Below are 17,129 nucleotides of genomic sequence, written 5' to 3' on the forward strand. Positions count from 1 at the left end.
TGTTTTTTCAAAGTTCTGGCCATTGTTGTCGGATTGACTCGTGGAAACGACGTAAAAACTGAAGGTTTACACTCCTTACTGAAAGTGCAGCCTGGCGTTTGGACGAAAAGAGACAACTCGATTGAAAAAAATTTGATGGAAAAATTCAAAAACTCCAGTGACTCTTTGATCTCGCCTCGCAGAAATGTGGAGATAAGCCGGAGCGTGATGAGAGAGAGGCTTCCGTCCAAGTGACGCGCCATGGGACTCGTGAAGGCAGGAGTGGGACACTCAGATTTGAAAAGACCCATCCCACATGAGACCCGCGAGTTGAGCTGACGCGACTGAAGAGCAAATCCCTCGGGCACGGTTGCGACAAGTCACACACACCTCACCCCCTCCCCACGGAAAATCTCCGACCGATCTCACGGATCCGAGTTCATTCACCAACACTCACGGGAGAAACTTGAATGTGATTTGGCCGCAATGAAACGTTTGGGGTCGTGAGGAGAGGGAGGGAGGGTGGGAGTGGACGAAGGGGCAGCGAGGACCGTCCTCACGCAACTGCCTTTGACGCGACCAGATCGATATCCTTTTACGTAAGAGTGAATCGCTGAGGCGAAAAGGAGGGAGGGGGTGGATCGGGAGGTGTTGACAACAACAACGCCCACGCTCTCGCGGGAGTTGAGAATGAAATAAAAAGTTTGAGGTACGTTCAATGGGGAAACCATTTCCTTGACAGGAACTTTTGTGCTAACGGTACACGTAGAAATTCGCAATGAAGAAAATTTCAACTAAAGTCCCCTCCTCACGGATATCACGATGCACCTGAGTATGGTTGAAACGCTTTGCACCATTTTTGCGGAGAAATAAACTTTTAAAAAATAACACTAATTAACACTTCGTTAAAATCTATTAATGTCCCGAATCCCGAACTAAGGTGGGATCAAATCTGCAACACGACCGCTAATCTCAGTAGCGCGCCCAGCTTCTCGTTAACTATACGATATATGACAAAAGCGTTTCGGAAGTCGTTCAAATTTCGCTCCAAGGAACTCGACGTAACTTACGATTCCTGGCGATGCCAGGACTCTTCTAGCTAGGGCGTAAGTACCGTGACCGGAAATTACCCTAGAGCAAGGGAGGGGTATCGAGAGTGCGAATTTCCCCGTGGCTCATTGTTTGCGATCGAGGATCCCGTGACCCGCTTCACAATGGGCGGTGTAGAGCTATATCCGAAGATCTTGATCGTGTGTCCGCATTAAGAGAATCGTGATCGCGGCCCTGAAGGGCAAATCAGGGATATTTCCTGCGCGCACTCGCGATTTACCTGAGTAGTGCAGTGCTTGTGGTCACGTAACCGGTGACCCAGGTCCAAAGAATTGCACAAGCAGAAAGAGTCGTGTTTTGGCACGTTAGGCATCGCGAAATAAGAAGACTGGTGACGTTTTCGTCATCTATTGCGTTATAAGAGCCGTGATCGTTCCCATGAGAAATATTTCTCAAAGATACATGACAATGTGCAAGTCCTATTAGGAAAGTCTTGAAGGTTACTTGCAAAAAAATTTTAAATAATTCTAATCAAAATATTGTGCAATGTGAGTAAGAGACAGGACTAGAATCATTATTGTCATTATAGAGCTCTGTATGAGCAAACTGCAATGACCTTTAAATTGATATGAAACTTTGATTAATAACCACTTGGGGTCTCTCTTCCATCACAAGTCACCTGAAACATGCGTAAATTTACAACATTACTTTCTAAATCACATTCGCGGAATTAGAGACCAGTAACAAGTATTGTCATTAGATGTATAAGTATGTGAAATACATAACATTGACTAGTATCACCGGGAGACGCACCCCTGCCAGCGTCCTTTATTCTACGAAAAATCATCTCATTCTTTCAACGTGTCTTGAAAATCACTTGATTTATGATATTTGCGGTATACGATTGATCTAAAACATGAATTTACCATAAAATGATCGGAATTACGGGGCCGTGAAAAATTTTCCGTTGGCCTCGACAACGCCTCTGAATGCGTATGCTTTCAAGGTAGTTATTCCACTTCAGACCCCCAGAACTTTCGATACCCGAAATGTTCCGGCAACATTATTTGCAAGGGGGGCTTACTTGAGGGGTTCAACCTTGAAGATAAATTTTATCCCACCATTCTACCTCTTCCTCTTCAAAAGATTTACTGCTGGCGGGTCGGCAGACGAGGAGACTGGGAAAAAACCAACAGACATTTCGCACGAGATTTAAAAGTGCACCTCACCCCAAATAAAAAGTCTCTCCACGGCGGTCAGTCCCGTTCCGTTCGCAGCGAGGTCGTTTGTGTGAGTTGCTTGCGTTGAAATTAAATCGGGATAATCGGCCTCCGCGGTGAAAGGCTCCACCTCCGCCGAATCCCCACCCACCACCCCACGGCGCACGGGCGAAGAATTCGGTACGGCGATTCGATTAAGCGAAAGGGGATAGGATTTAACTTTGTTCATTAACAAAAATCGCAGCGGCGGCGGGTACGGAAGCGTTCGACCAAAGCGAAAGGTAGACAAGGAACTGCAGACGAGAGAAATCCCACGTTATCTGCTTTCGAAATTGGCTCGAAATTGACTGAATAAGCCGGCAACAGTGTCTCTTCGCGTCGTCGACGCGATCGAATTTCTTCGTCGACCGTATTGTGCCGAAAATATCAACGAACGACGAATTCGAACCCTTGACCTTCAGAGCAGCCGCCCAGCGCGTGCACAAGGTTAACCCACGCGTGGCACACACAGGTCTTTCGGAATCCAAACAAATTTAAGGCGTCATTGGATTATCGGTTCCGATTCCTTGGAGGTATACACAGGGATTTCGCTCACCAACAAAAAAGAGATTAAAGCAGGCCGATAACAGAAACCAGTCTGGGGATGTGGTCCTCAGGCAACCGACCAACAGTTTCTCCACAGAACTCTTACTGAAAGAGGAATACACCTATTGACGATAAAAGTCGATAGCTGAAGAGGAGGTCCAAACTAACCATATATCGTCTTGTTATATTCATTCCAGCTGTCACTGAAATATTTGTCATGCCGATGCCCTTGATAACGTCATGGAGCACGAAAATCAGCAGCAGCACATGGCATTACTGCTATTTCTTAATAAAGCAACAGGAATCGACTTATGAGTTATAAATAAATAAATATATAGAAATATATATATGTATATAAATTGACGAACGTGCCGTCGAAACATCAATACTACATATGTGAGTGCCCTTTCTTTGTGTTTCTAAGTTTCAAAAACCTATACCAGTGTTATGCATAAAGGTATATATATATATATATATATATTACAAACACATAAATAAGAGTGAGTCTGACGAAAGTCACATCTCATCTTTAACTTAATTGCACGGCGACGGCCACTTCCTAAATCCGAGGCGGGATTCGGAGCCGTGAACTTCAGCACAGGCCGGGGATACCATTTTTCAAGGACCAACTGCTTCAGATTGAGAAGAGGGCAGAGAGAAATATTGAAATATGCGTATCTCGGATTCAATATGGACCATTCCTTTACAATGTTAAGGCAGAAAGTGCTGGGAAATAAATAAGACCGCCCGACATTCAATTCTGACCGTCGTAGATCAAAATACATTCAACGTTTCCAAAGAGTCAACGCATCGGTATTACCATGCGAACAGGTGATATTGGTTTCATTTCGCAACATCGAATATCGATCGCCCTGCCTTATTGGAATAGTATATCTTACATACCAAATTAACATGGCATTCTTTCAGGACTCGACGGGGTAATGCGGTGTATTCATGGGTGCAACGTTATACATACATCGAAATATCGAAAAGTTTCACAAATCAGGAGTAGTAATGCTGAAAAAAAAATCAAGGGTACCTAGGTGGTAGAGTTTGGTTCAGAAAATAATTAACGGTAAACTGAGGCCAAAATAAACCTTGAATTCATGGATCATATTATTACGTATAATTCAAGATTAAACAGGAAGAATGCCAGCCCAACTAATGAACCATAAAGGCTGCAGAAGAGCGGGCAGAGTCAGCGGTAAGGAAACGAATTATTGCCATGATGTGTGTGTGTATATGTATTTTATATATATACATATATATATATATATATATATCAGAACACAACCCGCTTATTGACGACGAGTTTTTCGCTCACAGTCTCCTTGAAACAACAGTTGAACTTTTCGTCGTTTTTACCTGCAAATGAAGCCAAAACAATCGTAATTATTTCCCTCGGTGGCAAAATACAACGGAGCAAATAGCAAATACAACGGAGTACCTAAATGAAAGGAATACGAGAATCATGCCTGAGAAAGGTATGAATATTTTAGGACCAGTGCCTCAGCCAAAGACAAGCCTGTTCAGTTCCAAGAGGTTTAAGGATTAGCGCGAAATAGGTACACCCAATGGACTTCCTTTGAATAGTAAGGGGATTGAAAACTCAGCCAACGGTAGGAATTCATTTCACTATCGAACCGAATGTTGAAAACATGCTAGTGTTTCAATCTTCGCAAAACATTAACAACAACGCCGCTGCGTTGCTTTAAAAGTGAAAGTATATTAAAAATATTTCCACTTAACCTTGACTCGATCAAAAGTAACTTTTGCCAAAATAAAAACATTAAATTGTCGCTAAACTTAAAATTAATGTAAGGCCACTTCAATATAGACATATCCGTAGGATATTTTCTTCATATTTCTCCCGTTTACTTCAATACCATCAGAGGTGCTTACACGTTCAATTTAATGATTCCACTATTCCAAGCATAAATTTTGTTATCGTATTTTACGATGGGTTTTACGAAGCATAATATAGCTACGCTTTGGGGTTGACTTTGGGGATATTAATGCTTGACTTGAACTTGCGTGGAATATCACTGGAACTATGGAAATTAGGTCACTGTAAGAAGCATGAAATTGAAAATATCATTAATCGATGTCATTAAATGCAGGACGTGCTCTTGAAAACGTCAATGGTCGGCGTCACAACCCATTAAAATATCTCTATCCGTTATTAAGTGAGGCAATATATTGCCATTAATGAAATAAAAAGCCGTGCCGTATCGGAAATCTATACATTTTTGTGAATAGAAATGAAGAATCAATGCACACGTTGGAACGTTTAATTACGTGAATGAGAAGTAATGATCCAGATCGTACAAAACCCAGGAGATGTGGGAGGTCGGTATTTATTATTTCGGCGGAACATTATTCCAGGAAAAATATTTTCCGCAAATTAACTAAAAAACTACCTGTCCAGCAAAAAAAGGGTATAGATTATGAGGAAAGTTCAAAAGATTTATTTAAGAAATGGTAAAAGAGGACGGCATTGCACCAGAATAAATATCCAGGAGCAGCTACGTAGAAATCTTGATAAACAAAAACATAGGGCATAAAAAAAACCTCGTCTCTATAAAACACTTGGTGAAAACTGTAAAGTACCTATATAGAATGCATTATGGATCTAAAAATTAAGATATGACAGATTTATTCCGTGCTATTTAGTCTAGCTTACCGCAAGAATGAAGGGAATGAAGAACAAGGAAAACTTGACACAAAAAATGAACCAAATGTATAAAACAAGTTATGTGAAACGTGAAAACGAAGATATGTGATTACTTTAGATGGATATATAGTATATTGAAATGAAATGAAATAATTTGCTTCGTTATTCCACACACTTTATTTAAAAAAACACGACCCAGGTTTCGACGTTGAACGTCATCATCAGACCTGATGATTACGTTCAACGTCGAAACCTGGGTCGTGTTTTTTAAATAAAGTGTGTGGAATTACAGAGTAAATTACTTCATTTCATTTCGTTACGCCAGAGACAACAAACTTTAGAAGGAATCAAATGTAAGCCAACATAAAACATCCTATGGTCGATGATGATGAAGGTAAGAAACATTGATTTAATCAAAGCACTGATAATTACCTCAGACACGGATATTTATAACAACGCCAATCAGAAGCATATATAAATCCCTTAGGGGTACGGACTAGTCTGGTAGGTAGCGTGATCACCTCTTAACCCAAAGATCGCGGGTTCCAGTCTTGTCTAAAGTACCGCTGCTGTAAGCGCCTAAATATAAGAGAGGATTTCATGGTCCTTATTTCGACGTAAATAAAGTAAAAATAATTATTTTTACTAATGCTACAGCCTGTAACCTCTATAATGGCCGGGGAACACATTTTCGAGAGATATTTATTTTTAATTCAACGGCTATTACGAGAGCTCTATTAAAGACTGGAAAATTTACGAAAACAATAGTGACTTCGACATTAGGAATTCATTTAGACCACTTCCTTCACAACATAGTATCTTCGAGTCAATAGTTGAAGTCATCCTCTCAAGAATTCAATATAGCACAGAAGGATTCATTTAATCTGCGAACGGTTAACATTTCAATTTGTTTAAAGAATTTTCCAATCATAATTAATTATCACCTGGTCTCGGCCCCAGGCACTAACTGACTCTATTTATGGCGTCTATATATAAACGTTGGCACTAACAAAGGGCGCGATTGACACAATTGAGAGTGAGTGATAATCCAAATCCCTTTCCTTTGAAGCTCGATGAATTGGACGACATAACCGAACTCGATTTTGTGGCGGCGTCCGCCACAGCGTTTGAGGAACAACATCCACGGGTTAATTCCCTCACGGCAAAAAAATACAACATTTAATTCGACATCAAAACGCCCATTATCACGCGGGGCCTCGATGAGAGAATTCGAGGGTTACGCGTCGGGGATCATATCTGACATTATCGGCCGTCAAAGAGTGACGGAAGCTGATGAAACAAAGTGGGAGCGGGACGCAAATAAAACCGCACGTTCATTCCACTTGGCAAGAGCTCCCACGATTGGAAATTTCCTGAGGTGCACGCAATACACTCGGTCGGGGGTTGGTACTGTAGAGAAAAAAGTGATTTATGGATGATATATAAATATGCATTGACGTTGATTTTTTTCGAGCGACAACGAGGTGAGACGGCGTGACAGTAGAAACCACCTCCGATTATATGCTTGGGATTGCGGCGTCGCTCGGCGCTGTGACATTCGGGTCTTGGCGATCCACGTCGGAAAAAAAGGGCCAGGGTCTGTCATCGAAGGGGAGTGGCGACGCGAAGGGGAGAAAAAAACGAAAGGTTGGCTGGCGACTGACGTTTCAAGTACGTCCAGAGCGTCGGTTTATAAAATTCCAATTCTCCAAAGGAATAGAAATGCGGACGATAAGGACGAATCCGTGGCACGTGACGAAACGCCTTTAAGTGAAGAATCGAGCGCTCACGTGCGCACTTTCAAGGAAATACGTGTGCCGTGCGAAATTAACGCTGCTTATTGTACGTAACAACCACAATGTCGTCGGTCACGTACGATGAGATGAATCGAATAAAGTGATTTTCATTCTAATTGCAAGAATTCTGGATTTGGAGCAGATATCCTCAATTGAAATGCATTTTTAGCAATCGAATATCGAATGCCAGTATCTGGAATCTGTGAACGGAGGGTTTTTCGATTATTTAAGGTTGCTACCGTCCGTCCATTTTTGTCAATGGTTGATATTTGGTTTCACTTGCTGATGAATTTCTGTTTTTAAACATAATTTTCGACTGCTATTTGCTGTAATTATCGGGCGCTATTTTTATCGTAAAAGTCTACTTTTATCCTCATTGGATCTTCACGGGTAAAACTTTCACGGTCAAAAACCAAAGGGATTCAAAAGTCTTACATGTAAGTGCATGTAATTAAAATTGCAAACCAACAGCAACAGAGCATCATCGGTGATGAACTAGAATGGATAAACAATCGGAAATCGCGAAAAAACAGGCAATATCCGGCATTAACCGACAGCAGATCATGTCAGACTTAACTGGCGATGAGTGGACAATTGGAATATACAGAATACATGTTCTTTTAGGTCATGTGTAACTTTTTTTAAGTAAAAGATCTACTCAAATCTGTCTCGTAAATAAGGTTGATGGAACTGGCTGCATGACATCATTTACGAAAGCTTTAAGAGAGGTACCTACTGCTTCTACAATAATTCACAGTTGAATACTTTCCATGCCACTTTCAAAAAATATTTCGGACGGCAAGACAATCAATCACATGCATAATGTTTCGTATATGGTACAAATCTCCAGGATATGAATTAAATCTTCACTTTATTCATCGTGAATATTCATATTATCATATTATTCATATTATCGCCTCAGGCTGAAATAAAAACCATAACCTCAATTAAGACGACCCAAAATATCAATTTCAGGAAACACTTCCTAAATAATACAGTGATCTCCAGAAATTACCGATCCTTCTTGGCATTTCGTTTGTGGTGAAAGAAAAGTGGAAGGTATGATAGACGATAAAAGGTTATACGACCTGGAGAATTATTGCAGGATGCTTCTCGACAGTGATTCCATGAAAAAAAGAACACTTTGTTGAAGGATATATAGTTGCATAAGAAAGGAATGAGGACGGAAGATAAATGGAATTACAGGTCTAATACTTTTTCCACGGAATAGGACAAGAAGGTTTCCTGGATTCGAAAATAAATATCTCCGAGGGGAATTTACTACGAGGAGTAAAATGAGCACACATGAACAATTGCAGATAAATCAAGAACTTTGTTGTCAACCATTCCCATATCCTTATACATACAATGGAGGCATAAATAGGCTCGGCAATAATTGAATTGGCAAAGGTAGCTCAGGCAAGAAAACCCCGCTGCAAGTAATGCCCGCCATCCACCACCCCCATCACCTTCGGTGTACGATCGTATTCTCTTCGCCCCTTTGAACTTTGAACGCCTCACAGTCTCCCATTTCAGCTTTCACGCCGATTCCAGATTTTGCTAAGATTTCTATGCACATATTTTTAGCACATCCATGTGCAGCCGTCAGAGAGCACAAATTAATTTTACGAGTATAGTTTTAAGACAGCTTTCCTATATAAATCCTCTTTCCTTCTGCATCCCTTGTAGCTCCTGATTCCCTGCCGCTACCCCACTCAGGGGAGGTATGCGCCCTTTAGGTGACGTAAAAATAAATATGCCTACTCATTAGCACCAAATATCAATCGTCACTGAAGAATTTTACGGAATATTATTTCTTATATACTTCTGCTGTCATTATACTTATATTTTTATTTTATTTGATATTTTTTGTACCCTGTAGCCAACCATTAGGGTGTGTGGCAGGGGGTGAATACAAACCGGACTAATTTTGACCTAAATATGACCCTACCACGGTCGGATAATGTTATTCTGATCCCTTTTCGTTCGCAGAAAAAATGACATCTTATTTTTTCTTTTCTACACTTAATCTCTCTAATTTCCCACGCATGATCTCTCCTACCGTAGTACGATGGGGGTAATAACACATTTTCAAATTCCCTGCTAAAGAGATATCATTTCCATTAATGCAAGAGCTTCAATCTGTAATTTAACCTTCGTTCCTTTAAGTGATTCCCAGCCTAGCTGCTCTAATATTTTGGATAGGCTCCTTTACACTCCATGCAATCCAATTCGGCAATCAATCCAACTTCGTGAGGATCCCATATACTATAAGCATATTTTAAATGAGGCCTAACCAGCTTTACGTATATCTAAGATTTTTTTTGTTTCCATGCCAGAAAAATTTCGATATTTTATTTGATATTGATACCTGGCCGATAGTAGATGTTTTATTGATAGGAATCATCTGTGTTGGATACGAAATTCATCAAACTATATTTGAAACACTGCAGAAAAAGGATCAGTATTCAACGTCACTTATTCCTTTTTTAATCCCCGATTTATTCATACTTATGGGATTTATCAAAGCCGGCGGGGATCGAAAAAAATGTTTCCTCTCTGTGTGTTTTCAGCCTACATCAATTTGATGAGTTTTGATGTTCACGGCAGCCCGCAGGATTTGAAGGATATCGACAAATAGGCTATCATCAGCCAAACTCTCTTGGAATTGAGAGTCAATTATGCATGCCGAGGTTTGGGCTTTCCTCGAATGGTCTACTGGGTCACCAATGGGATTACTTTCCCAAACGCAAACCGCAGACGACGCATTAATCAGGTTGACGGGGATATCTGGGGGGAGCGAGGAAACATCAATTCTCACTAGTATCATTGAATTGAATGAAAATCGCTGGAAGATGCGAAATTATATCCAATTAGCCTGAACTTTCTCCAAGTTCCTTCCTTCCTTCCTTGAACCGCCAATTAAAAAGAGTATCAAAATGAAAACACACACACCCATTTTAAAAATTCATGAAATAACAATGAGTCCTCCAGATGTTCCTCTAATTAGAGCATTTGGTACACCCTTGAATTGAATATTGTAAAAATATATATAGAAATTCATTCACATCCAAATTCATATCTTTCCATCAATTTTAGACAGAACATGACATTTTTACAGTCTTTCAGACAAAGAGTGAAAAAAGAAAAGTTCCTACCAAGGGCGATAAAGCCTTCTTCGGCAATGCCAATTTTCCTGCGGCAGGCTCGGTGGGTGTTCGGGTTAGTACCCCGTAATACCCCATGGCGCTTTTAAGGGTTCACTCAAAATATGGAACTTTATGAATTGAGGAAATTTTTCCGTAAGAAAAGGCCAACTTTGAACTAAACTGCCCAGCAGTAGAAATAGTGCCCAAGAAACATAGAAAAATATAAACAGAGATATTTTAAATTACTTCATGGCCAATTTTCCGAATAAATACAATCGGGGAACACAACCACTGGATTTATCTGATACAGAATATTAATCAGTAAAATATTTTGGTTTTGGAAAACATCCGATTTCGCATTACACTGCACGAAATAAGCTTCAAGACTAATTTACATCTTGGTACAATTACAGCGATTCGTCCACAGAAGACATAATTATATATACGTGTATATATTGCCACTAAGACCTCAGTAGCAAGAAGCACTAAGAGAATACATGCATAAACCCGTCGAAGTATGAAATAGAAAAAATACTATTTAAAAACTTAACTTCTAAAATTTTAAGAAATAAAACCATATTCCTTGGAAACATTACGGGAAAGAAATAACTTAGTTATAAATAATGTGAGTATAAACTTCAGGAAACCACAGCCAGAGGAAAGCTCAGAACATGCTTGAGGACTTAACACATCATTAGACACCCCACAAAACAACTATGCCATCAGCATACACATTAATAACTTATGTCTCTTCTAAGAAATTATTCACATAGGGAAGAAATAATTATCTCAAATCATTGTCTACCATTCGAGTGTTTACAATTGGGGAAAGGAAAATGGGCACTTTTCACCTACTTTAAATGCAATTATACACATACCATTAAGCATTTAATCATAATTAAATGTTCCCCGTGTTTCAACGAAATGAACAGTCAAACTCAAATAATTAATATAATTGGAAAAATCTTGACTTTCGATGATTGCTTGGCGTGTAAATAAATACGCTTACCCATACACCTCTGAACACCACGCGGTGTCGCGGAGCACGTAGAACTTCTTACCATTCTCAAAAATGCATTTCCATGAACAAAAAAGTGAAGTTTTTCTAAATGAATCAAAAAGGAATCCCAATGCAAATGGCTGGAGCTTCACACATTTTGGTCATACATCGCTCAAAATAATTTTTCATCTGTATCACACGATGTCAGAAATGGCGATGGCGAAAAATAATTAAACACATTCCAAAATATCTTCCATACGGGACTTATCCCTCAAGATTGCGATGTGATGTTCGGAGACATTAGAGTACATTCTGGGAGCTATTATACGCGACCAAACCCCAAAAACCACGAGAATAGAAGCGCATGAAAAAAGCCCTCGGAACGGGCTGAAGGAGATAACCGCGAAAACACTCATTTAAAACCACGCCATTTACAGAAGCATTCTGAAAAAGGACCTCGTTTTGGAGGGTCTCGTCAACTTACGGATGGGCTCTTCCTCATCACCGAATCCCTCGCCTGATAAGGGCTGACGGCTGTGAAAGGCAGGGTGATCATGGCGGGCGAAATATTGTTCTTCGTTTACGGATTTCTGGAAACCACTCTCCTTCGATCACGCCCAGAGTCTTCGATAGAGAGTTTTCTGCGAATCCTCTCTCTTAAACTCCCACCCACTTGTCTCCGTCAGCTCTCTTTGTGTCTCTCCTTCAAACACGGGTCTTTTCCTCCCTTAAACTCCTTCGCCTCCCTTTTCAATGTTTCACCACCTCAGCTCAACGTCTTCGGTATATCACCGCCCGGAGACACATTCTTCCTTTTAATGTGGGTATATATATATTTTTTTTTAATAATCTCCCGAATTCCCTGAAGGCAAATTGAATTTATCCACTTGAATCTTTCAGAGAGGAAGAAAATGACGATGGGAGACTTCAATTCCTCACACGGTAAAAGATTTCTTCCTCCCTCTTCCTTTGACGGGTCGGAGGAGGGTCGTCTCCCGAGAGGCGCGGTAGATGGAGGGAGGGAAAAAAGTTTATTGCATAACACGACGTGACTAGAGCTCAGAACAGATGCTCCGCGGGAGAGAAGATGTTCGACCTTGCGCGAGATGTCTGTCTTTTTCGTCCTCGAAAACTCCGCAACTCCAGCGACCTGCGAGCCACGCGAAAGGAAAAATGAGGCGAAGGCCCGGAAGAAAAAAAGGGAGGGGGATTCACACAAGGGTCCGTGCACCAATTTTTTTCTCTCATTCACAACAGGGGAGAGATGTTGGGCGGAAAGAGGAGCACATTCCGGTCCAGGTCGGGCGTGAACTCCCTCGGGCTGTGGGTCAGGAGGATGGTTCTCCACCCCAGGGGGGTTAACCGGCCAGTTTTTGTTAACGGACGGGGCGAGAGAGAGAGAGCGAGGGAGGAGTTAGCGGCGGAGTAGGGTGAGAGGTTCCTCCACGAATCGGCTCGATGTTACACGTGCAGAATACACGGGGACCCAATTCTTGCGGAGGTGGTAGGAGGCTTCATGCAACAGCGGGTCGTCTGAGCAGTGCTGACGCACTCCTAGGCGTTTTATAGCAAATATGAACACCACCGGAGGATGCAAGCGGAATGGCACCGAAGATCCAGCCGCGAATCCAGGGGTTGGTGTTTGTGTGAGCGAAGGGCATTCACGAACCTGTCCCAACAAGAGGGACTGGGTAGGCAAAGGAAGCAGTTAACTAGAAGGGGTGAAAACTCAACCATGCGCCCAAAACTTTCTTTTCGTTACCTCGTGCAGACAGTGAGACGACGGCAGCAGCCGTTATAATCAGTCGATCTTCGGGCCGAAGGACCTTGCGAGGATTTTTTTTAATGGGGCAGAGAAAGACGGTGGTTGATCTTGGGTGAGCGGGTGGTTAAGGTCGAAAGGAATTCTCTCGGGCAGGTCAGCACCGCTCCTTGGCGTGCACCATGGCGCACCCTAACACCTCCAGACAATCCTCTTCCACAGTACTCTTGAGTCCCTTCCGGCAAAGCCGAGATAGAAGGGAGAAGAGAGAAAGAAAACACAGAAAAGTGAGTCCCTTTTTTTTCTTATACTTTTCCGAGGGCTGAAACCCTCTCCGACAATCACCTTGGCTCACTCGAGATATAATGGAGAGCACATTAGCGTTACGGCGCTCACACGGCGTTTGGGAGTGGGAGCACAAAACACGCAGAGGGGGCGGGGATGGGGACACACCGGAAAACACTCTCTATCGCCGAAACCAAGGAGGCCAAGTCGACTCACACTCAGTCCTCTCTCTACTCTGGGTTCTCTGGGAACGCGCGGGGAACCACTCGCAACGGGAGACACCTCAGCTCGACGTTCCGTCTCTCTCCAGAAACTCCTCTCTAATGGGAAGGCCCCGGATAGCTCAAGGTTGCCAAGAACTGCGCGTCCGGGCCCCCTGGCGGAGGGACTTGTTTGGGAATGGGGAACTGGACACACAGCACCACTTCAGCACGGAAGGGGAAATCTCGCGGCAGGACGGAAAATTTTAATTGAACAATGTATCCCGATCGACGGAAGGAAGCGTAGCCAAGGGACAACACGGGCTGGCGCTGGACCAGACAAGACTCGTGGAATGTTGCGATCCGACTGGCGAAATTGAGATTGGAGAACCTCTCCAACAGATTCTACTCTCCTGCGAAGGTCACACTAAGAACTCCTCGGGACGCGCCCTTATTCCTTTTAATTAATCCACTGGAAAACGTTGAGGTGTTCCTTCAGAGGTTTGCCTACCTCGTCTTCGCGTGAAGGGCACGAGCGTGCGCGGGTTCCTTACGACCGCACGCCTTGACGTATGGGCGCGAAATGGGGTTAAGAGCGGCTGAGGCACATTTGGTCCCGCGAGGAGATACACGAGGGTGAGGGCAGGCGGGGGGGGGGAGGTAAGGGGGGAGTAAAGGAGGGAGAAGGGGAGAGGAGGCGGGAGGGAAAGTGATGAGGAGGGGTGCAAAAATAAGAAGTAGAAGAGGAGGAAGATGGAGGGATAGGAAGGGAGGGAGAGAGAGAGGAATGGAGGGCGGGGACGGGATGTGGGCGAGAGCCAGGAAACCAGGGAGTGGAGTTGGATGAGGGAGGTACTCTCGATGCTCTATTTTCTTGGTGGAGTATCGAGAGGGAGTCCTTGAATCGATTCTACGGGACGCACTCACAACAATGCACATCGGTTAATTAGTAATGGCAATAGGTGAAGCAGTTATTGCCTAACTTAACACTGCTGATCGCGAATGCATTTTCAGTGATGACCCGGTTAACAGGATCACGGGATGGCACGATGGCCGCGAGTTCGAATCCAGACCCAGGGATGGATACTGTGCGGTCACGTCCTGCGGTTGCGTTAACTTGGCTCGTGATTTAGAAGCGACGCTTCCTCACAAGTCGGAGATTCTTGGGATATTGCTACTGACGACATGTCAATGAAAGGCATGGAAATAATAAATATCGGAGAACTTGGTTAAATGCTCACTATTTAAGCAGATCTCCTCGTCGCTCAAAAAAATAAATTTCCTCGGATGACTTTGTCAAAAATTTGAGCTAAATTTCAGCAGAGAAATCCGTTTTGTGGAGCATATAACTGTCTACAGCACAAACAAGAGTTTAATAATACGGACTGAATCGTGAGAACGCTGCGCTAGTATTTCCTGTCCAACTCACATCGGAAAATAATGATAGTTATTAACTCAGTTAATTCCGGGCACTAATATCAGAGGCGAACTAAAATACAAGGATAATTTCCTTCCACAGGAAAACTTCGAATACTGTAATTCTTATGATAATCAACGGATAAAGAAAAAAAAACCCATCGTACTAACCATTACTTTCTCGTAAAATGTAAATATTTCCGAAAAAATACTATTATTATTACGTTAATGTAATATTTTTATACCCAAAAAGTTGATTGCATGATGATGATTTTTGTAATAAATTATAAGTAATTACAGGCAGACCAAAGGTAATGAATTAACTGTCAGCAGATAGAATACCGAAACAAATGAACGAAGCACTGCAATCCAAAGCAGGATAAGATTCTAAAAATGTTGTGTTACTTGCCAGCTGTATGAAAGTAATGACGCAACGTGGTCACATCGAAAGTCGATCCTTGCCAGGGTTGATCGTTGATACGCTATCGTGTAAATCGAAGGCAAAAGACAGACGATATATCACCTAGGAATATCGTTATGGAGCAGCACACTAACAAATCATTGCACGACCTGATAAAATAACGAATGGTAAATCCACTTTTTTCCACATCGTACCTGCTCATTAATAGTGTATTCCTAACATAATTGCTCCAGCCAATACCGGAATGGTAGCACGGCCCTTCATGTTTACAAATTTATTGCCGACTAAACATCTTCGTAGACTTTCAGTGCTCCGTCGTATTCAGTACACGATTTAGTTTGCTGTTACGCGGGCTTCCATGAAGAGGAAACTCCCATGAATTCAAAGAGCTAATGCGAATATCCATCCTCCTCCATCCTCCACAATCCTCCATCAGTTAGCCGTTAACAGACACTGTTAAGAGCCATTGTCAATGCGATTCATGCTTTCGTCCATTGAAACATCGGCGACGGAGAAATGGTAACTGTCACGATACGAATATCGATTCATGGCTACTAATGCTACGAGTTGGAGAGCTCCAACCGATACTCCACGGAAAGGATGGAGGATAGGAGAGTCAACTAAGATGTGAGGATGGACTTGAGTGAGCAAAAGAGAAGACAAGAGAGTGAAAGAGAGAGAAGGTTGGTGAATATTGAAAGGGTTGAAGAGTGGGATGAAGGGGAGCCAGACGCAGTTCGAGTACGCGGAGGTTGGGGGAGAATGAGAGATGAGAGAGAGACGGTAAGGGGGAGGGAAGAGGGTGAGAGAGGAAGGGGGCGGTCGACCTGTGTTTTTCTTAGTGTCGTCAACGGGCAGCAATCAAGATTGCGACGGAGGCGAATCGACGCAGTTCCTCCCCCGCGTTAGGAGATAGGGAAGACCGAAAGAAATGAGTCGATCGAAGGTCCTAATTGAATTGCGTCCTCGCCGGAGTTAAGTTAAAAAGGGGAGGGGGGACGGAGTCACCCAACGCATCATGCTATGCTATTGTGCCTCGGAGCGCAATCTAAGACCGGGATATTAATGTTAGGGAAGCCTTATTGATGCAAGAGACGGCGTGATAGCCTAGTGGACAGAGCTTTCGGGCTACCGACGCGAGGTTCTCAAGTCCAAAATCCGGACGACACGACTGGAAAACCCACCCAAAATCCAGGGGGGTAAAATTTACTAATAATGAAACTATTTCAATTAAAACTGGAAAGTGGCAGAGAGAATGGAGCTGAATTCCTACAATCCCGAATATGTGAAGTTCACAGACCGTACGTATGCGGGTTTATTTTGAAGTGATAACTACCCTCGCTTTTCCACAGGAACATTCAACTTGATTACTGCGGCTGGACGGCACATAATACACTAAAATAGACACACGATAAATGAAAACAGAAATTCGCACAACTAGTTTCGACACTAAAAACCTGATCTTCAGATCCAATGAGAAGGCAAAGTTCTGAACGTCAAAACGGGTTGTGTGTCCTCAATGAAAAGAATGGTGGTAAAATACAATACCTCGTATTTTAATTTGGTATTATTACGTGGTAGTCTACCGTTTA

General features: G+C 42.5%; 1 protein-coding gene across 3 annotated transcripts in view; it reads right to left on the reverse strand.

Annotated features, from left to right (window-relative positions):
- Positions 1–17,129, reverse strand: part of plx (PTB_TBC1D1_like and TBC domain-containing protein plx) — a 337,895-nt gene that overhangs the window by 139,756 nt on the left and 181,010 nt on the right. The window contains exon 1 of one of the 3 annotated variants that reach the window (XM_071585848.1): positions 13,216–14,245. The exons of 1 other annotated variant lie outside the window; for it this stretch is intronic. Coding sequence is in view for 1 of the 2 variants with exons in the window: in XM_071585846.1 (XP_071441947.1) it covers positions 11,938–12,009 (72 nt within the window). In the remaining variant the exon portion in view is untranslated. Of the gene's footprint in view, positions 1–11,937; positions 14,246–17,129 lie in introns of those variants that run through there. One more of the 3 variants, XM_071585846.1, reaches the window with a different exon arrangement.

Source organism: Hetaerina americana, unplaced genomic scaffold (genome assembly GCF_022747635.1).
Source record: "Hetaerina americana unplaced genomic scaffold, ioHetAmer1.1.p SCAF_2, whole genome shotgun sequence".
NCBI classification, from domain to species: Eukaryota; Metazoa; Arthropoda; class Insecta; order Odonata; family Calopterygidae; genus Hetaerina; species Hetaerina americana.